The sequence below is a fragment of the Carcharhinus amblyrhynchos genome, chromosome 7, assembly GCF_965287045.1.
Source record: "Carcharhinus amblyrhynchos chromosome 7, sCarAmb.v2.hapA, whole genome shotgun sequence".
NCBI classification, from domain to species: Eukaryota; Metazoa; Chordata; class Chondrichthyes; order Carcharhiniformes; family Carcharhinidae; genus Carcharhinus; species Carcharhinus amblyrhynchos.
This window is the reverse complement of record NC_137330.1, coordinates 74,789,678-74,805,773: the sequence shown is the minus strand read 5'-3', so window position 1 is coordinate 74,805,773 and position 16,096 is coordinate 74,789,678. Positions and strand designations below refer to the sequence as shown.

General features: G+C 41.3%; 1 protein-coding gene across 1 annotated transcript in view; it reads right to left on the bottom strand.

Moving 5' to 3' along the window:
- The window catches only part of LOC145345062 (scavenger receptor class A member 5-like), a 93,806-nt gene that overhangs the window by 20,824 nt on the left and 56,886 nt on the right, over nucleotides 1–16,096 (bottom strand). Inside the window, exons 7-8 of the mRNA XM_080192614.1 lie at nucleotides 11,527–11,580; nucleotides 7,262–7,453 (exon numbers count right to left, since the gene is read on the bottom strand). Of these exons, the coding sequence (XP_080048740.1) occupies nucleotides 7,262–7,453; nucleotides 11,527–11,580 (246 nt within the window). The remainder of the gene's footprint in view (nucleotides 1–7,261; nucleotides 7,454–11,526; nucleotides 11,581–16,096) is intronic.

Sequence of the window (16,096 nt, the reverse complement as noted above, 5' to 3'; positions counted from 1 at the left end):
AAATTGCACCAAAGTTTCGTCACTCACAGCATACCAGAAGTGTTTGTCTCAGACAATGAAACAGCATTCTCAAGGGCCAAATTCCAGAAATTCATGACATTTTATGGGATAAAACATCCAAACTGCACTATATCATTACCTCATCAAATGGATTGGCCAAACACGTAGTTCAGACTTTCAAGGCTGGTATGAAGGAATAACTACCTGCGTCACTAGAAATCAAGATAACACGCTTCCTGTTAGCCTATAGAACCATCTCGGATATCACTTCTGGAATGACTCCAGCTGAATCACTGATGGATCCATGCTTAAGAGCCACGTTGAAATGTTGAACCAGGTGGTTCAAAATTTGGGAGGAAGGTGGAGACGAAGCACAGTGAAAGGAGCATTGGAGATAGATGATCCAATTTTTGTAAAGTATTTTGGAAGTGGACGAAGCTGAGCCTTAGGAACTGTGGTGGTCAGGACAGGGCATTTGTCTTATGAGGTGAAAGTGCAAGACAAGTGTATGAAAAAACATATAATCATTTGCGGACATGGGGGACATCCCAAGAGCTGGTGCTACTGCTTGATCCATTGTGTAAGCAAGTCATGCTGTTGTTTGTTCAAGGGATGAAGAGGCTGAACAGCCGGTGGCAGGCTAAAGTGCTGCAGCCCATGAAACTGAGGAAAATGAGATACAGAATCCAGAGGGGAGCCCTAGTGAAACCAATTCAACCTGGAGACGGAGAAAGAATGACGATAACAGTGATTGTTTTTACATAATAATGGCAATATTGGCTTTAAAGGACAATTTTGACAGAGTTAAGCATGCTGGGATTTTTGGTCAACTTACAATTAAAAATGGATGCAGGTTGTAAAGTTGCTTTGAGCCATGCCCTGAAGCTTCGTGTGCTGATCTAATATGGGAAGTTGTTAATGTTGACTTAGACTGGATGCACCAAGGTTTATGGGTTTTACATGCTATCTGAACCAATCATAATATTGTTGTTTACAAGTAATTTCATTGGCTCTTCGAGTCATGTGATTGGTTTCCAGTTACACAATTCGCTGGATGTCAGACAATCTTCTGGAAGCTGAAACAATTTGTGAAAAAAAAGAGATGTTTCAGTCCTTTGTCTCTAGCGACAACTCTAGAGATTAACCATGTTAAAAAGAACTGTGTCCTGAAGAACACCTTCAGAGACCATGAGGACAGATTCTACATTGGGAAAGGACTCCACCACTACTTAATTTTAATTGGGTAGTGTTTGTTTTCAGTTGAAGGTCTAAAGTTCAGTTAAAGTATTGCAACTATTTTGAGTTTAATTTGGTACCTAAAGTATTAAATAAAGGAAGATTGTTAAGATAATCAAAGTTTAACTCCTGTTCTTAATTGTTACATTAAACATGATGCTTGGAGGGTGTTTAAATAAGTAGCCAAATAATAAACCTAACCTATCTCTACAGTCACACCTCAATGAACTGGGCAATTTCGTTCCCAGAGAATGAGAAAGTCCCTTGATAGATTGTGTTTTTGATAAGCTGTATTAAAAGTGTTTCTCAGTTCTAATGCTTGGAAAATTACATAATCTATTTATGCATTGTAATAATAAGGAACTTAAAGGAGGAGGAATGTAATACCTGGCCCTTTTGAGGCATGTGTACCAGAAAGGTCATGTGACCTGATCACCCAAGATTTCCAGGCTCGTTCAACAAGGAGTGAGCTTGGAAATCTTGGTGCAGAGCTTGGGCTTGTGCAGGCGCAGTAGATCCCACAGCAAGTAGTTTTAACCTTGTGAAAGTGCTCTGTATATTTATCTGCTTGTAAATAAACAGTTATAATTCATTATAGACTAATCAGTGGTCAGCAATTCTTCCAATCACTACACCATTATTCAACAATTGCACAATACATCAAGCACGCTCTAGGTATTATTTTCAGATTATTTGGTGCACCTGGAGAGATTATTACAGATGATAATCAGCAATTTATTGGTAAGCCGTTTTAGGATATATGTGAGAACTGAAACATTGATCACTGTACTTCTTCTCCCCATTACCCAAGATTTAATGGTTTAGCTGACATAATGAACAGTGAAATCATAAGAACATAAGAACATAAGAAATAGGAACAAGAGTAGGCCATCTGGCCCTTCGAGCCTGCACCGCCATTCAATAAGATCATGGCTGATCTGTCGTGGCTCAGTTCCACTTTCCGGCCCTCTCCCCATAACCCTTAATCCCCTCTCTTATCAAAAACCTATCAACCCGCTTCTTGAAAATATTTAACGAGGCAGCCTCCACCACTTCAACGGGTAGAGAATTCCAGAGATTCACCACCCTTTGAGTGAAGAAGTTCCTCCTCAACTCCGTTATAAAATGCCCCCCCCTTTATCTTGAGGCTGTGCCCCCTAGTCCTACTGTCTTTTTTGAGCGGGAAGAGTCTCTCCACCTCTATCCTATCCATCCCATTCATCATCTTATACGTCTCAATGAGATCTCCCCTCATTCTTCTAAACTCCAACGAGTACAAGCCTAATCTATTCAGCCTCTCCTCATAGCTCAAAATCCTAATTCCAGAAAGCAGACAGATCAAGCAAGATCTACACATTGTAATGTTGCGTCTCAGAGCAAAACCTTTAAGTGTAATTATTCCATCACCTGCAGCGCTGATGTTCAGCAGACCAGTGCCTACCAATTTACTTACTCTTATCCATTCTAAGCTCTCCGAAACTAGAGAACTATTCTTAAAACTACAAAGAAAGTGAACAACTTGCATAATAAAATGCAGTTTCAGAATTGCTAAATTTAGAGTTGGAACAAGTTCATATCCAGAATCCCACAGTGGGCACATGGCAAACAGCTGAGCTGACAAAAATTTGTTCAGAACTAAGATCCCATGAAGTAATTACACATAAAAACATAATAGTGGGGTGCAACAGAGAGCAAATCAGATCCACTTTAACTCCTCAATTACTTTCCAGTCCCACTGCTTCAAGGGCAAGATCCAAAATGTGATTAGGAACTACATCCAAAAATGACAATTGCTGCGAGCAACTAAAGAAATGTCCAGACAAAGCTAGCACTCCAAGATCTGAGAGTACCAGTAAATTACATCTATGCTTTAGAGACTCATAGATTCATCAGTCCTATACACTCATGTAATGGTGACTAACTTGAACATGTATTGTCAATCATTATACTTTTGAGGAAGGAGCAAAAAGTATATTTAAAGAGAAAGGGAGTTATTGTAATATGTTTTTAAGGGATAGGAGCATGACATCACAAGAAAGGAAGTGTATTATGTGATCCAGCTTGGTTTCAACTTTGCTTTTGAACAGAAAACAAAGCAGTCAACTTTGTTGCTAGTGTTTTCAAGTTTTATATCTTTATAAGTATGTTCCTATGTGTCCAGTCTCAATAAATGAACTCAATGTGTACCCAATACATTATGAGTGATTGGTGCCTTAAAATCATTACAACACACATGACGCAGAAAAATTATGAACCACATCAATAATGTTTATCTCTAGTCCCTCAGGTTTGACCCCCTTCTTTCACTAGGGCCTGAGTTTTCCCAGTCCAAATCAAATGGAAACAGAGTTGGGCAATAAGTAAAGTGGCTGTCAAGGGAAGGCAAACTTCTGTTTCTGTCCTGCATCAATTTCATGAGGGTGGGGGAGGGAGCAGGCCCTGAACAGTCACCTCCAATTAATGCACCCATTTACATCGTAGCAGGATCACTAAGAGCTCATTTATGGACAGTTTTGTGATTTTGGGTAAATCAACTGGTGTTCAGCAGCTGTCAAGTTTCACATCAGCTGCTTGGAGGCACAAACAACGAGATGGAGACAGGAAGAGTTTTAAAAGATAAAAGTAGAATGGTTTCACTTCTTTTACACTCTTTAAATGTAAAATGGTTTTGCCTTCTATGCAGCTGATCATAAAATTATGGGTCGTATAGTATGATCTGCATGTGTTCATTGAGGTGAGTCATGGCAGTGCTGCGAATCAAAAATTTAATGACTAATTAAACAAGATATTCTTCACATTTTTACTTGCCATTGTTATATATTGTTGTAGGAATTACCAGCTTTGTGTGTGAAGGGGAGAACAATGGACTGCTAACAATGAATAACAACCTGGTTGCTTGTATGTACCTCTTCTTGGACAGCTGCAGGATGATACTTTGTTGGGCGGATGGTTACCCATTTGCTGATGGGGAAATATGAATAGAAGCAGTCTACCTTCCAAAATGGGAGATATTTTTCCATAAAATTGAACATCAAACCAAGTTATTGCTGTTAATTATTTCACATTCTTCCAGGTAAAAGATCAATCAAATGTGGAATGGGCATTTCATGCAATTAACTAAATGGCTCCCAGTTAGAAGTGGCCTTCTATGTTACTTTTAGAGACAGGTTTGGTGCACATGTCTACCTAATGGTTATTTTTGCTGAGGCTTGTTGTCTGGGTGTTGAGCATTAAATGAACAGAATTCTTGCGTACAGGACAGGAATGGAGGGATGCCTTTTGCCCTTTTTGGAGTCGCTCAATCTCTGTTCCCACCTCACATATATTGTTAAGGGCAGTAGATCTGCATGGCAGCCGTACTAAAGCCTTGACCATGGGTAAACCTCACTTCCTGACAGACTGGCAATGGAGGCAGGATTGGTTCCAATTCCTGATTTTTGCCCAAATTGGGACAAACTTACCCTAGGTATCTGCCTCAGCACGGTGGCATAGTGGTTAGCACTGCTGCCTCACAGCGCCAGGACCCGGATTCAATTCTGGCTTGGGTCACTGTGTATGTGGAGTTTGCATGTTCTCCCTGTGTCTGCGTGAGTTTCCTCTGAGTGCTCTGATTTCCTCCCACAATCTGAAAGACGTGCTGGTTAGGGTGCATTGACCCAGACAGGTGCTGTGGTGTGGTGACTAGTGGGATTTCACAGTAACTTCATTGCACTGTTTATGTAGCCTTATGTGACTAATAAATAAATAAAATTTACTTTACTTTGTCTCAGCATCATTTATCATTTGTGCTGTTTTAGAATGGGGTATCATGCATAATGGTGATAGTATAAGATGAACATTGATATCCTTGACTCACTGGGCGTAGAAGCACATAGAAGTTACAACACAGAAGGAGGCCATTCAGTACACCGTTCTGTGCTGGCTGAAAAAGATTAGTTGCCAATTCCAATCCCATGTTCTAGCACCGAGTCCATAGCATCACAGGTTCCTGCACTTCAGGTACCGATCCAGATGAATTTAAAATGAGTTGAGGGCTTCTGCCTCAACCACCAATTCAGGAAGGGACTTCCATATTCCTGCCACCCAGTCACTTTAAATCTGTGCCCTTTCGAGATTGACCTTTTTGCTTGGTAAAACATTCTTTCCCGTCTGCTCTATTTAGGCCCCTCATAATTTTGTACACTTCAGTTAAGTTACCGCTCAGCTGCTTCTGTTCTAAGGAAAACAAGCCTGGACTGCCTGATCTTTGTTTAGAGCTGGAACTGTCCAATCCAGGCAACATTCTTATTAATCACTTCTGTACTCTCTCCAGGGCAATTATGTCATTCTTGTAACCAAAACTGTATGCAAAACTCCAGCTGTGACCTGGCCAGTGTTTTGTACTGTACCAGGACTACATCCCGGCTTCTTTATTCTATACCTTGTGGAATAAAGGATAACATTCCATACACTTTCTTTACCACCTTATCTATCTGTCTTGCGACCTTGAGGGAACTGTAGACATGCACTTTAAGGTCTCTCACTTCCTCTACCCATCTTAATATCCTCCTGTTAATGGAATCTTCCCTTGCTTTGTTTGCCTTCCCAAAATTTATTATCTCAGATCTTTCCAGAATGAATTCCATTTGCCACTTTTCTGTCCACCTAGCCAAACCATGGTTATCATTCCTGAATCCCCAGCTATCCTTTTCTTTCTAGACAGCTGATTTGTGTGTCATCTGCAAATTTCCCAATCATGCTCCTTACATTTCAGTCCAAATCATTAACTTAACATATTAACTTTTCAGTGTGACACTGTGGCACAGTGGTTAGCACTACGGCCTCACAATTCCAGGGATCTGAATTTGATTCCTGGTTTGGGTCATTGTCTGTGTGAAGTTTACACATTCTCCTCGTGTCTACGTAAGTTTCCCCCCGGTGCTCTGGTGTGCGGGTTAGGTTGATTGCCCATGCTAAATTGCCCCTTAGTGTCCCGGGATACATAGCTTAGAGGGATTAGCAGGTAAATATGTGGGGCTACAGGGTAGGGACTGAGTGGGATTGTTGTTGGTGCAGACTCAATGGGCCGAATGGCCTCTTTCTGCACTGTAGGATTTTTATGATTTCCACGATATACGAAAGGCCCCAACACTCAGCCCTGTGGAACATCACTGGAAATTGCCTTCCATTCATTAAATCATCCTTCGATCATTACCCTTTGTTTCCTGTTAATGAGTTAATTTTGAATCCAACCTGCCACATTCCCCTGTATCGCATGGGAATTGACTTCATTTTTTTGACCAATCTACCATGTGGTACCTTGTCGAATGCCTTACTGAAATCCATGTAGACCACATCCACTGCAGTATGGCAGTTGCAAACCTCAGGAAGAAGGTGTGCATATTGCCATGTCTACTTCTGGTCCCTGCAACTCATTCAGACCATGCCTTTGGTCTGCTTTATAAACAGATTTGTAACTTTGAACAGTTTCACATGCTTAAACATTTCAGTCTGTTAATATTATACTTTTAATAGTGCTGTGTTAAAACCTGCACATCTGCGGAGAAAGAGCAGGGCAGTGGGATTAATTGGTAGCTCTTTAAATGGGTTGGGACATGCAATGATTCGGCCAAATGGCTTCCATCTGTGTTGGATGATACTATCATTAAAAGCTCCCATTCTATCTGAATTTTATTGGTGAAAGTTTGACAGTAGGAGCAATGCAATTCTCATGTAACAATCAAATTAGATATCACACAGTCACTCTTTCTCAATGGAATGTAACATCAGCATCCCAAATCATTGGACTCCTTGGATGAAAAATTTATATGCGACAAAAGGAAAGCAGCCAGGATCATACTGAATGGCAGAACAGGCTTGGTGGGCCATATGGTCTACTCCCGCTCCTATTTCTTATGTTCTTTAGTGTCCACAGTTCTTTAAATGGAAAATGTATTGTTGCCCATCCAGTATAGCATTTGATTGATGAAAACAGAAAATCTGAATACTCGTTAACATTTTCATTTTCTCAAAACCAGAACGTTACCTTGTCCAAATTTATTTGCTGTATGGATTTCCGAAGCTTCTTTGAAACCGAGCATCCTGCAAACCACTTCAGCGTCTGGCTTGTCCCATTTATCGTCGCAAACCGTCCCCCATAGCTGTTCATAGAAAACTTCCACCCTGCCTTCATGAGGTCCTGAACCATTCACCAGTCTTATGATTGGTCCAATTTCTCCTAATGAAAACATGAACAATCTGATTAACATCAAAGCAAGATAAATACATCCTCAGCGTACTCAAAGAAAAAGATCAACTTTGGGGGGGGCGGGTAGGTTTTTTTGGATGGTGGGGTTTCCCATCTCGCCACCTGAAGAATCAAAAGGAAACACAACCTCACCAGTTATAGCTGTCTATAGCCATTTAACACTTCAAGGTGCATCAATTGGCCGGACTGGTCTCCCACTTCTCACATGGGAGGAAATCTCATTCCCTAGAGCTCCTGGCCAATCTGATGCTCTGACGCCATCAGTGGCAACACTGGCCAGATAAGTAAGTGATCTCATGGCAGGGTGGGGAGGTGAGTGGGTGAAGGAGATGTGGGGGACTCTTGAGGAAAAGATCAGGGTTGAAGTGGGAGGGATGGTGACAGGGAAGATGCAGCTAAAGGGGGCAGACCTTGATATGGAATGGGAGCCCTTGAGGAAGGCACTGCCTCCTCACTTCCTGCTTGAGGCCTGAGCAGGGTGACCTGCTGAGCTTCTTCCCTGCTCCTGAACTTCCCTCACCAGCCTCAAAATGGAGCCCAGTCAGGAAGTGGCCCTTCAACGGACAATGATTACACACTTCGCGACCTCAATTGGGGGTGAATGCCGGGTGGGGGGCGGCACCCTAGGTCTTGCCTGTCCCACATAAAGTTGCAGACAGGTCAGAGGTGAATAAGAGGGTGATGGTGAGGCCACCTGGGAAACTTTACAGATACCCTCTCTCACCCAGCTGTAAACCTCCGCTCCAGAAAATGCTGAACATTTGAGGGAGTCTAAGCTGATTGAGGAGACAGCATGGATTTGTGGTCTCACAAATCTTGTTAAATTATTGTGAAGAGATTTTTAACAAAAATGAAAATGGACAAAATTGGAGGCAACCTTGCAGCATAGCTTGCTGTTGGTTGGGAGGTAGGAGATAAAGAGAAAATAACCAAGGTAGACTTATGAATGATAAATTCAGAGGATGAACAAAATGTCGTTGTACAGCACTGTTTAAAATGAAAACGAGAGTTTAGTTTTAATCATTACAATGTGTTCTCAACAGCTGTGTCAATGGTGTATGAACCATAACAGTTGTTGAAAGTGGTTAGTGTGTTGTGAAAAAGTGGTCCATAAAAGTACCACAGACCAAACTACGATAAAAGAAAATATTTATAGGAATTGAACCACAAACTGCTAAGAACATAAGAACACAAGAAATAAGAGCAGGAGTAGGCCATCTAGCCGTTCGAGCCTGCCATGCCATTCAATAAGATCATGACTGATCAGAAGTGGATCAGTTCCACTTTCCTGCTTTCTCCCCATAACCCTTAATTCCCTTGTCTATCAGAAATCTATCTAGACATGACTTAAATATAATCAATGAAGCAGCCTCCACCACTTCAATGGGCAGAGAATCGCAGAAACCTACCACTCTTTGAGTGAAGAAGTTCCTCCTCAACTCTGATCTAAACTGCCCCCCCCCCCCTTATTTTGAGGCTGTGCCCTCTAGTTCTGCTATCCTTTCTAAGCAGGAAGAATCTCTCTACCTCTAACCTATCTAGCCGCTTCATTATCTTATATGTCTCTATAAGATCCCCTCTCAGCCTTCTAAACTCTAACAAGTACAGACCCAGTCTATTCAATCTCTCTTCATAGGCTAACCCCCTCATCTCTGGTATCAGTCTAGTGAACCTTCTCTGTGCTCCTTCCAAGGCCAATATATCCTTTTGCAAATGCAGTGACCAAAACTGCACACAGTATGCTATGACATGCTTCTCCAGGCCCAGGAGCAGGTTCATGAGGAGGTCACCATCCTGACCCTCCCCTGGATTAGCCATGGGAAATATGTGGGTTTAGGGAGAGGGCTTGGTTAAGTTAATCAATCAGACAGTCGGTGCAGACTCAATGGGCTGAATGGCTGCCTTCTGCATTGTATGGATTCTATAAGGAATCCTTCCAGCCAATGGTGATGGGCTATACCTGAATAGTTAAGATAAACAATTCAGCTGGGTCAATCAGGGAATTCTTAACAAAATAAATTTCCTTTATCCCAAATTGTCACAGAATCATAGAATAGTAATGGCACAGAAGGAGGTCATTTGGCCCATTGGCATGTTTCTCCAAAGGAGAAACATTTTCTCTATAGTCCTGCACACTCTTCCTTTTCAGACAATAATTCAATTCCCCCTTGAATGCTTCAGTTAAACTTGAGTTTCTACGTCTAAATGATGATTTAGGCAACATTTCCTAGTCCACCTCCGAACATAGCAGCCTCCACATGAAAATGAGTGACTCTCATTTTCAACCATCCCTACCCTTGATCTGAACACTCGATGTTCCTTCTTTCTGGGTTGTGTTTGTGGAGTTGGGAATTAGGTCAACTATGTTCCTGACGAAGGAATGAAGATTTCAACACAAGTGGGAGGCTGTCATCCAAGGGGGCGATCTTACTAAAATAATTCTAAGAACAGGTGTGAAAATGGGAGGATTCCAGGTCCATTTTCTCAGTGAGGTTACCAGTTGAATCTTATTCACTCTATGCAATAAAAAAAACTTTGATCTGATTTCCACCTGTAGGGGGAGTGGCCAGAACTTAAATTGCCAGATAGCTGGCTGATGGCAACAGAGGGCACCATTGCGCGTGTGCAGGACTCTGTGCTGAGATGTGTCACTGCCTCTACTGCTGTCAGTCAGCACCATGGCCCAGCACCCCCACTCACCCCGTACTACCTCAGAGCTCACTGGCCGTTCACAAGTCCCCTCACCCAGAATGATCATGACTCCCCCCACCTAGCCCGGAATGATTGCCACAATGTCCCCCCCCCCCACCAATTACAATGCAGAATGGCAGTGATTCCTCCTCCATTCCTCAACTGATCGCTGTGCATGTGTGCATTGGTCCCCTTTCCTACCCCATTTATCGCTGTGCATAGTATGCAGCGGTACCCCCTCCCATCAAACAACCCTCCCCCGGTCTGGCCCCAGTAGGGCCTGCCCCCTTGGCACTGCCTGATGCCCGGTGGGCACTGCCAATGTGCCAGGCTCGCAATGCCTGGACGATTCTGTCCCGGCCTCGATAATTCTATTTAAATGAGCTTTAAAATAAATTTAAATGATGTATTCAGCGCTGTATCCATTCTGGGTACCAGTAAAATCACGAGAGGTGAGAAATCGAGCACGAACCTGATTTCTCGGCTCTCTTGTGAACTTACTGGCTCATCTTTCCCATCAATCGGCAAAGCGCAATGGTAAGATTGCCCCCCTCATGTGTTTTGTCTGTACAAATGTGTCAAATACACTGGTGAGAGAAACAGCCCACATTCCATTACTAATGGGGCAAAATTTCAACCTAATTCCTTACATAGAGCTAATGCTCTAATTATTATTGGGTGATTCCTATTCAATGTCCACACTAAAAGACCAAAACTGCAAATGTGGATTATTCTGATTGTTTAGGAGTTCCTAGTAGTGCTTTACGGATTATGATTTATGGTTAACAGATGGTGCTGCTAGAAATACTTTCATTTACAAATGCAGGCCCATAGCGTCTGTGCAATAAAAAATCCTCGATGTGATTTCTGCCTGTAGCGGAGTGGGCGCAGCTTAAATCATGATGGGAAAATTCACACAGTGTATTACAAATTGGCGTAGAACGCACTAAATTCTCCAGACCCACTCCAATCTAACATGCTCTGCGCTGGGCGCGACGTGGCCAGGAAATCACGGCCAATGATTTTATTGAGCCTAAAAAAATGCCACTGCCAGCCCATCTGCCATTGATAAACAAGTGATCTCATATGAGAAAATGAACAGTGCAGACTTGATAGTCGAAATGGACTGGTTCTGTACTCTAACATTTTCCAATTGTGCAGTAAATCAAAAATGATTTTGAATTGCAGCAGAACCTTTTGAGTGCAGATCAGTCTTAGCAGTTATCTACGTACCCACCAGAACCTTCCAGAACCAAGCACCCACCACAAAGCACAAAATAGGAATTATCTCAGCACACATGGGCTTTACCATCACTGCCTTTTTTCAAAAAAAAATCCATTCAGGCACTCACCAGTATCGCCCTTCTCGCCTTTTTCTCCTTTTCTTCCCCTCTCGCCTCTGCGACCTTTAAAATAAACCACAAAAAACATGTATGTTAACGTACAATGTTCATCTTTTAAACGAATTTGAACTTTTGCTTCCTATGTTGTAGGCAGCAATCAAAACACATGAAAAGAAAACTTGGAAATTACCATGATGACAAAAAGATGCTTTCTCAAAGAACAAAGAAAGTAACTGCACAGGAACAGGCCATTTGGCCTTCCAAACCTACACTGACCGAAGTAAAACTCCCTACCCTTCCAGAAACCATATCACTCCATTCTCATCCTATTCATGTAGTTGTCAAGATGCCCCTTAAAACTCACTATCGTATCTGCTTCTACTACCTCCCTGGGCAACGAGTTCCAGGCACTCACCACTCTGTGTAAAAAACTTGCCTCGTACATCCCCTTTAAACCTTGCCCCTCACACCTTAAACATATGCCCCCAAGAATTTGACTCCTTTACCCTGAGAAAAAGCTTCTCACTATCCACTCTGACCATTCCCCTCATAATCTTGTAGGTTTCTATCAGATTGCCCCTCAACCTCCATCGTTCAATTGAGAACAAACCAAGTTTTCCAACCTCTCCTCATAATTAATGCCCTCCATACCAGGCAACATCCTGATAAATCTTTTCTGTACCCTCTCCAAAGCCTCCACATCCTTCTGGTGGTGTGGCAACCAGGTTTGGACACTATATTCCAAGTGCGGCCTAACCAAGGTTCTATAAAGCTGCAACATAACTTGCCAATTTTTAAACTCAGTGCTCCGGCCGATGAAGGTATGCATGGCATATGCCTTCTCATCATGACTTTTTACCTTATTAGTTATTATTTTGGCATAAAGTGAGAATTACTGTAAACTATTTCTGACTTATAAATTTGGCCCCCTATGTATTCACAACATTTGTTGAATATTGCTAGATGTTGAATAGGTTTAAAATAAGTCAATTGTAAAAAAGCATAGAAAAATATATGTAACAAACTTACCGGCGGGTTTTCTGATCCTGCTCACCCCAAAACCAGAAAATCCTGCTCAAGGTCAACGGGCCTTTCCCTGGTCTGCCCCTCACCCACTGTGATTCCCATGGTAGACAGAATGGGAAAATTCACCCCAATATTTAGTTACACCAGTAGAATAAGCAAGATGAGGATGTTTTTTCAAGTAAATATTCCGAGCATTAAAGGTGAGGTATAATGTTACAATTATGAGGTTTGTAATATTATTCTGTTTGGGATTGTGTTTTTAATTTAGGATCAAATGAATGGGGGGGATCATGTGACCTTTTCAATAGCCCTGGGGCTGTTAAGGATTAAAGGAAGGACTAGAATGTTTTTCTGGGAAGGTGGTGTAAGGGGTTCACACTGGGAGATAATAGCAGCAATATCTGTGTTTACAGTGGTAAGGTCGCTAGTTTCCAAAGTCCCTGGAAGGTTTTGAGAACATCAGGTGTGCTTTAAGCTATTAAATTCCAATTATGATCTAAAGAATAGTTGATTAGCATTTCTACCTGAATACAAAGCCCATAATGTTCATGTTATCATGGATGTGGGCTATGAGAGGAAAGGCTTTCTAAGATATCCCTGAAGGGGCTGACTCTGTGATTCACTGTGCAGGAATGTGGATGGGAGCTTACGTGCCGATTCAAAGACCAAATTTGTAAGGACTTGAAATGAGTCTGGGAGAGTTGTCTAACTCAGACTGGTGGGAGAATCTTCAGGGAAAACCCTCATTGTGAAAGATAGCTATGTGGTTACCTGTGAAGTGGATTTATCGACTACGTTAATAGTAAAAGGGGAAAGTTTTGTTCCGGAGTTTACAAAAAGTGTTCAGTTGATAGTGTTTCAGTCTGTTTGTTACAATAAATAGTTTTAATCATGAAATTTTGTTGTGACACCCTTTTAACTATCAGCTATAAATTCAAATTTCTCTATGGGGATTGAAATACCAACAATGGCGTTTCTGCGGTTTCATCAATATGTTAAATTATTCAGATAAGTTGTTCAGTTCCTATTGAACATTTCTTATTGTAGCTATTTACTTCCCTCAAATCAGAAGCAGTGTAAAACTATTAGATTGGATTCAGATGAATACAATGAAGATATATTATCTATCAATGGTAGACAGTATATGCAGGCAGTGGTAGTTACAATTCAATCACCAACAAAGAGCATAACATAAATTCTAAAAGTACATCTTGGAATTATAAAAAGCCACATATAATTCAGATGTAGGGAGAGAGATTACTTATTTCAAATTTTATACTCGGAATTTAAATTGGAATTTAAGTTTGAACTGTCACTGTGGGAATTGATAATTATTTCACAAAGCACCAACATTACCGTAAGGAGCTGAGTGTCAAAGGAAATGTTAGAACAAGTATAAGAAATTAGCTGAAAGGGGAGAAAGGACTCCTTATAGGAATATGATGTTAGGCTAGTGAGGCATAATAAGTAGAATGCTCTGACTTCTCCTACTTGACAGTTTTGCTGACAGATGGGGAAATGAGAGAAGTGGGAAAATGATAGCAAAAGGCTTTGGAAAGGAAACCCGAGGTGGGCAGCCAATTATGCCAATTAATTGGCCTATTGACAGCCAATTTGTCTGGTTGCCAGTGTTTGGCCAGTAAAGTTTATTTATTAGTCACAAGTAAGGCTTACATTAACATCGCAGTTACTGTTACATGAAGTTACTGTGAAATTCCCCTAGTCAACACACCCCAGCACCTGTTTGGGTCAATGCACCTAACCAGTACACCTTTCACACTATGGGAGGAAACAAGAGCACCCAATGGAAATCCACGCAGACAACAGGAGAACATGCAAACTCCACACAGGCAGTGACCTAAGCCAGGAATTGAACCCGGGTCCCTGGTGCTGTGAGGCAACAGTGCTAACCATTGTGCCACCCCAATAGTGGCATGGCATTCTGTCAAATGGGAAATCCACCAGTTGCATTGAGGGAACCTTCCAGTGACTTCCCTGGCTGTTGGAAGGCCTGGGAGGTTGTAGGGGGAATGGGGCTGGGGAAGGGGTGTATGCAGGTTGAATTTTGTTTTCCAGAGGCTCCATGCCCAAAGAGGGCATCACCAGCACCAATAGTTGCCCCCATGGCTCTGATTCTATGAAAGTTCTTCAATGCACATGAAGGAGAAGAGATTAGAGAGTTCTAATGATATATTTTGATGAGGAAAGGTAGTGGGAGGAGGCTGAAACACCAGCATGAACTGATTGGGCTGAATTGTTTCTGTGTCATACATCCTACATATTCCGTTGTAATATGATTGGATGTTTAACCTACTTGAGGACATCAGTATTGCTGGACACTGAAGTTCACATGAACTGACACCAGAATCATAGTAACATTGTGAAAAGAAAATTTTGGCCATAGATATTGCTATATCTTTGTAGGCATCTGTCTTCAAGGTCAATTTATTTTATCATGTCTTGCTGCTGACTGTGAAATCCAGGCTATTACTTTTCACAGATGCTGAATGTTCCAGGTTCCATGGGTCACATTACACTATTATATAAACCTACACACAAACATACTATTTAAATGGAGAGCGATTAATAAAATTAAATGGAATCTGAATGTCCAAGTACATGAATCACAAAAAAAAGTATGCAGATACAGCAAGTGATTATGAAACCACATGGAATGTTGGCATTTAGTGCAAGGGGAATGGAATATAAAAGCAGGGAAATTTTACTGCCAACATATGGAGCCTTGGTGAGACAACATCTGGAATATTATTTACAATTTTAGTATTCTTATTTGAAAAATATAATTGCGTTAGAAGCAGTTCAAAGAAGGTTCATTTTCTAAAACCATGGCTTTAGAAATTCAATGGAATTCTTTGAAAATGTAACCAAATAGTTGTAACTTACTTGAATATTTCAGAAAATTGACATGTTGCAGAAGTTTTTTGTCTTGCACTCATCAGGATAAATGTCAGAATGCCAAATTTCAGACAATCACAACAATTTATACTAAAGGAGAAAAATGTGCTGATTGGTTGCCAAATTATTTCTGATTGATCGAGGCATTGCCATGGAGAAAGCAATGTGGAACTTTTGACTTTTCAAATCCCCACGTAACTCAAAAAAGTCATAAGGTTTAAGCATATTCCTCTTATTTGCAAAAAACAGGTCCTTTCAGATAAATGTATGTCACTTCTTGCAAGTGTAAATGAGCCTGTTACAAATTCAACTGATTATCTTAAATTGATTGTTAGTGTAGCTAATGACAGGACTATACATTAAGAACTGCATTCACTTCACCCAGCACTCAAATTCACTTTTGACATGGGACAGTCTAATGGGCTCCCTTTCCTTGACATTCTAGTTGGGAAAACTGCCAATGGGTTCTCCACTATGTCAACTGCAAGCCTACCTTCACTTTACTAATCAATATACATGTTGGGATTTGTATAGATCCACATGCTATAAGATTTGTGTCCATGGCAATGCCTTGGCCAGTCAGAGTTGACTTACCAGCCAATTTTACTACTATTGTATAAATTGTGGTGTTTGTTTG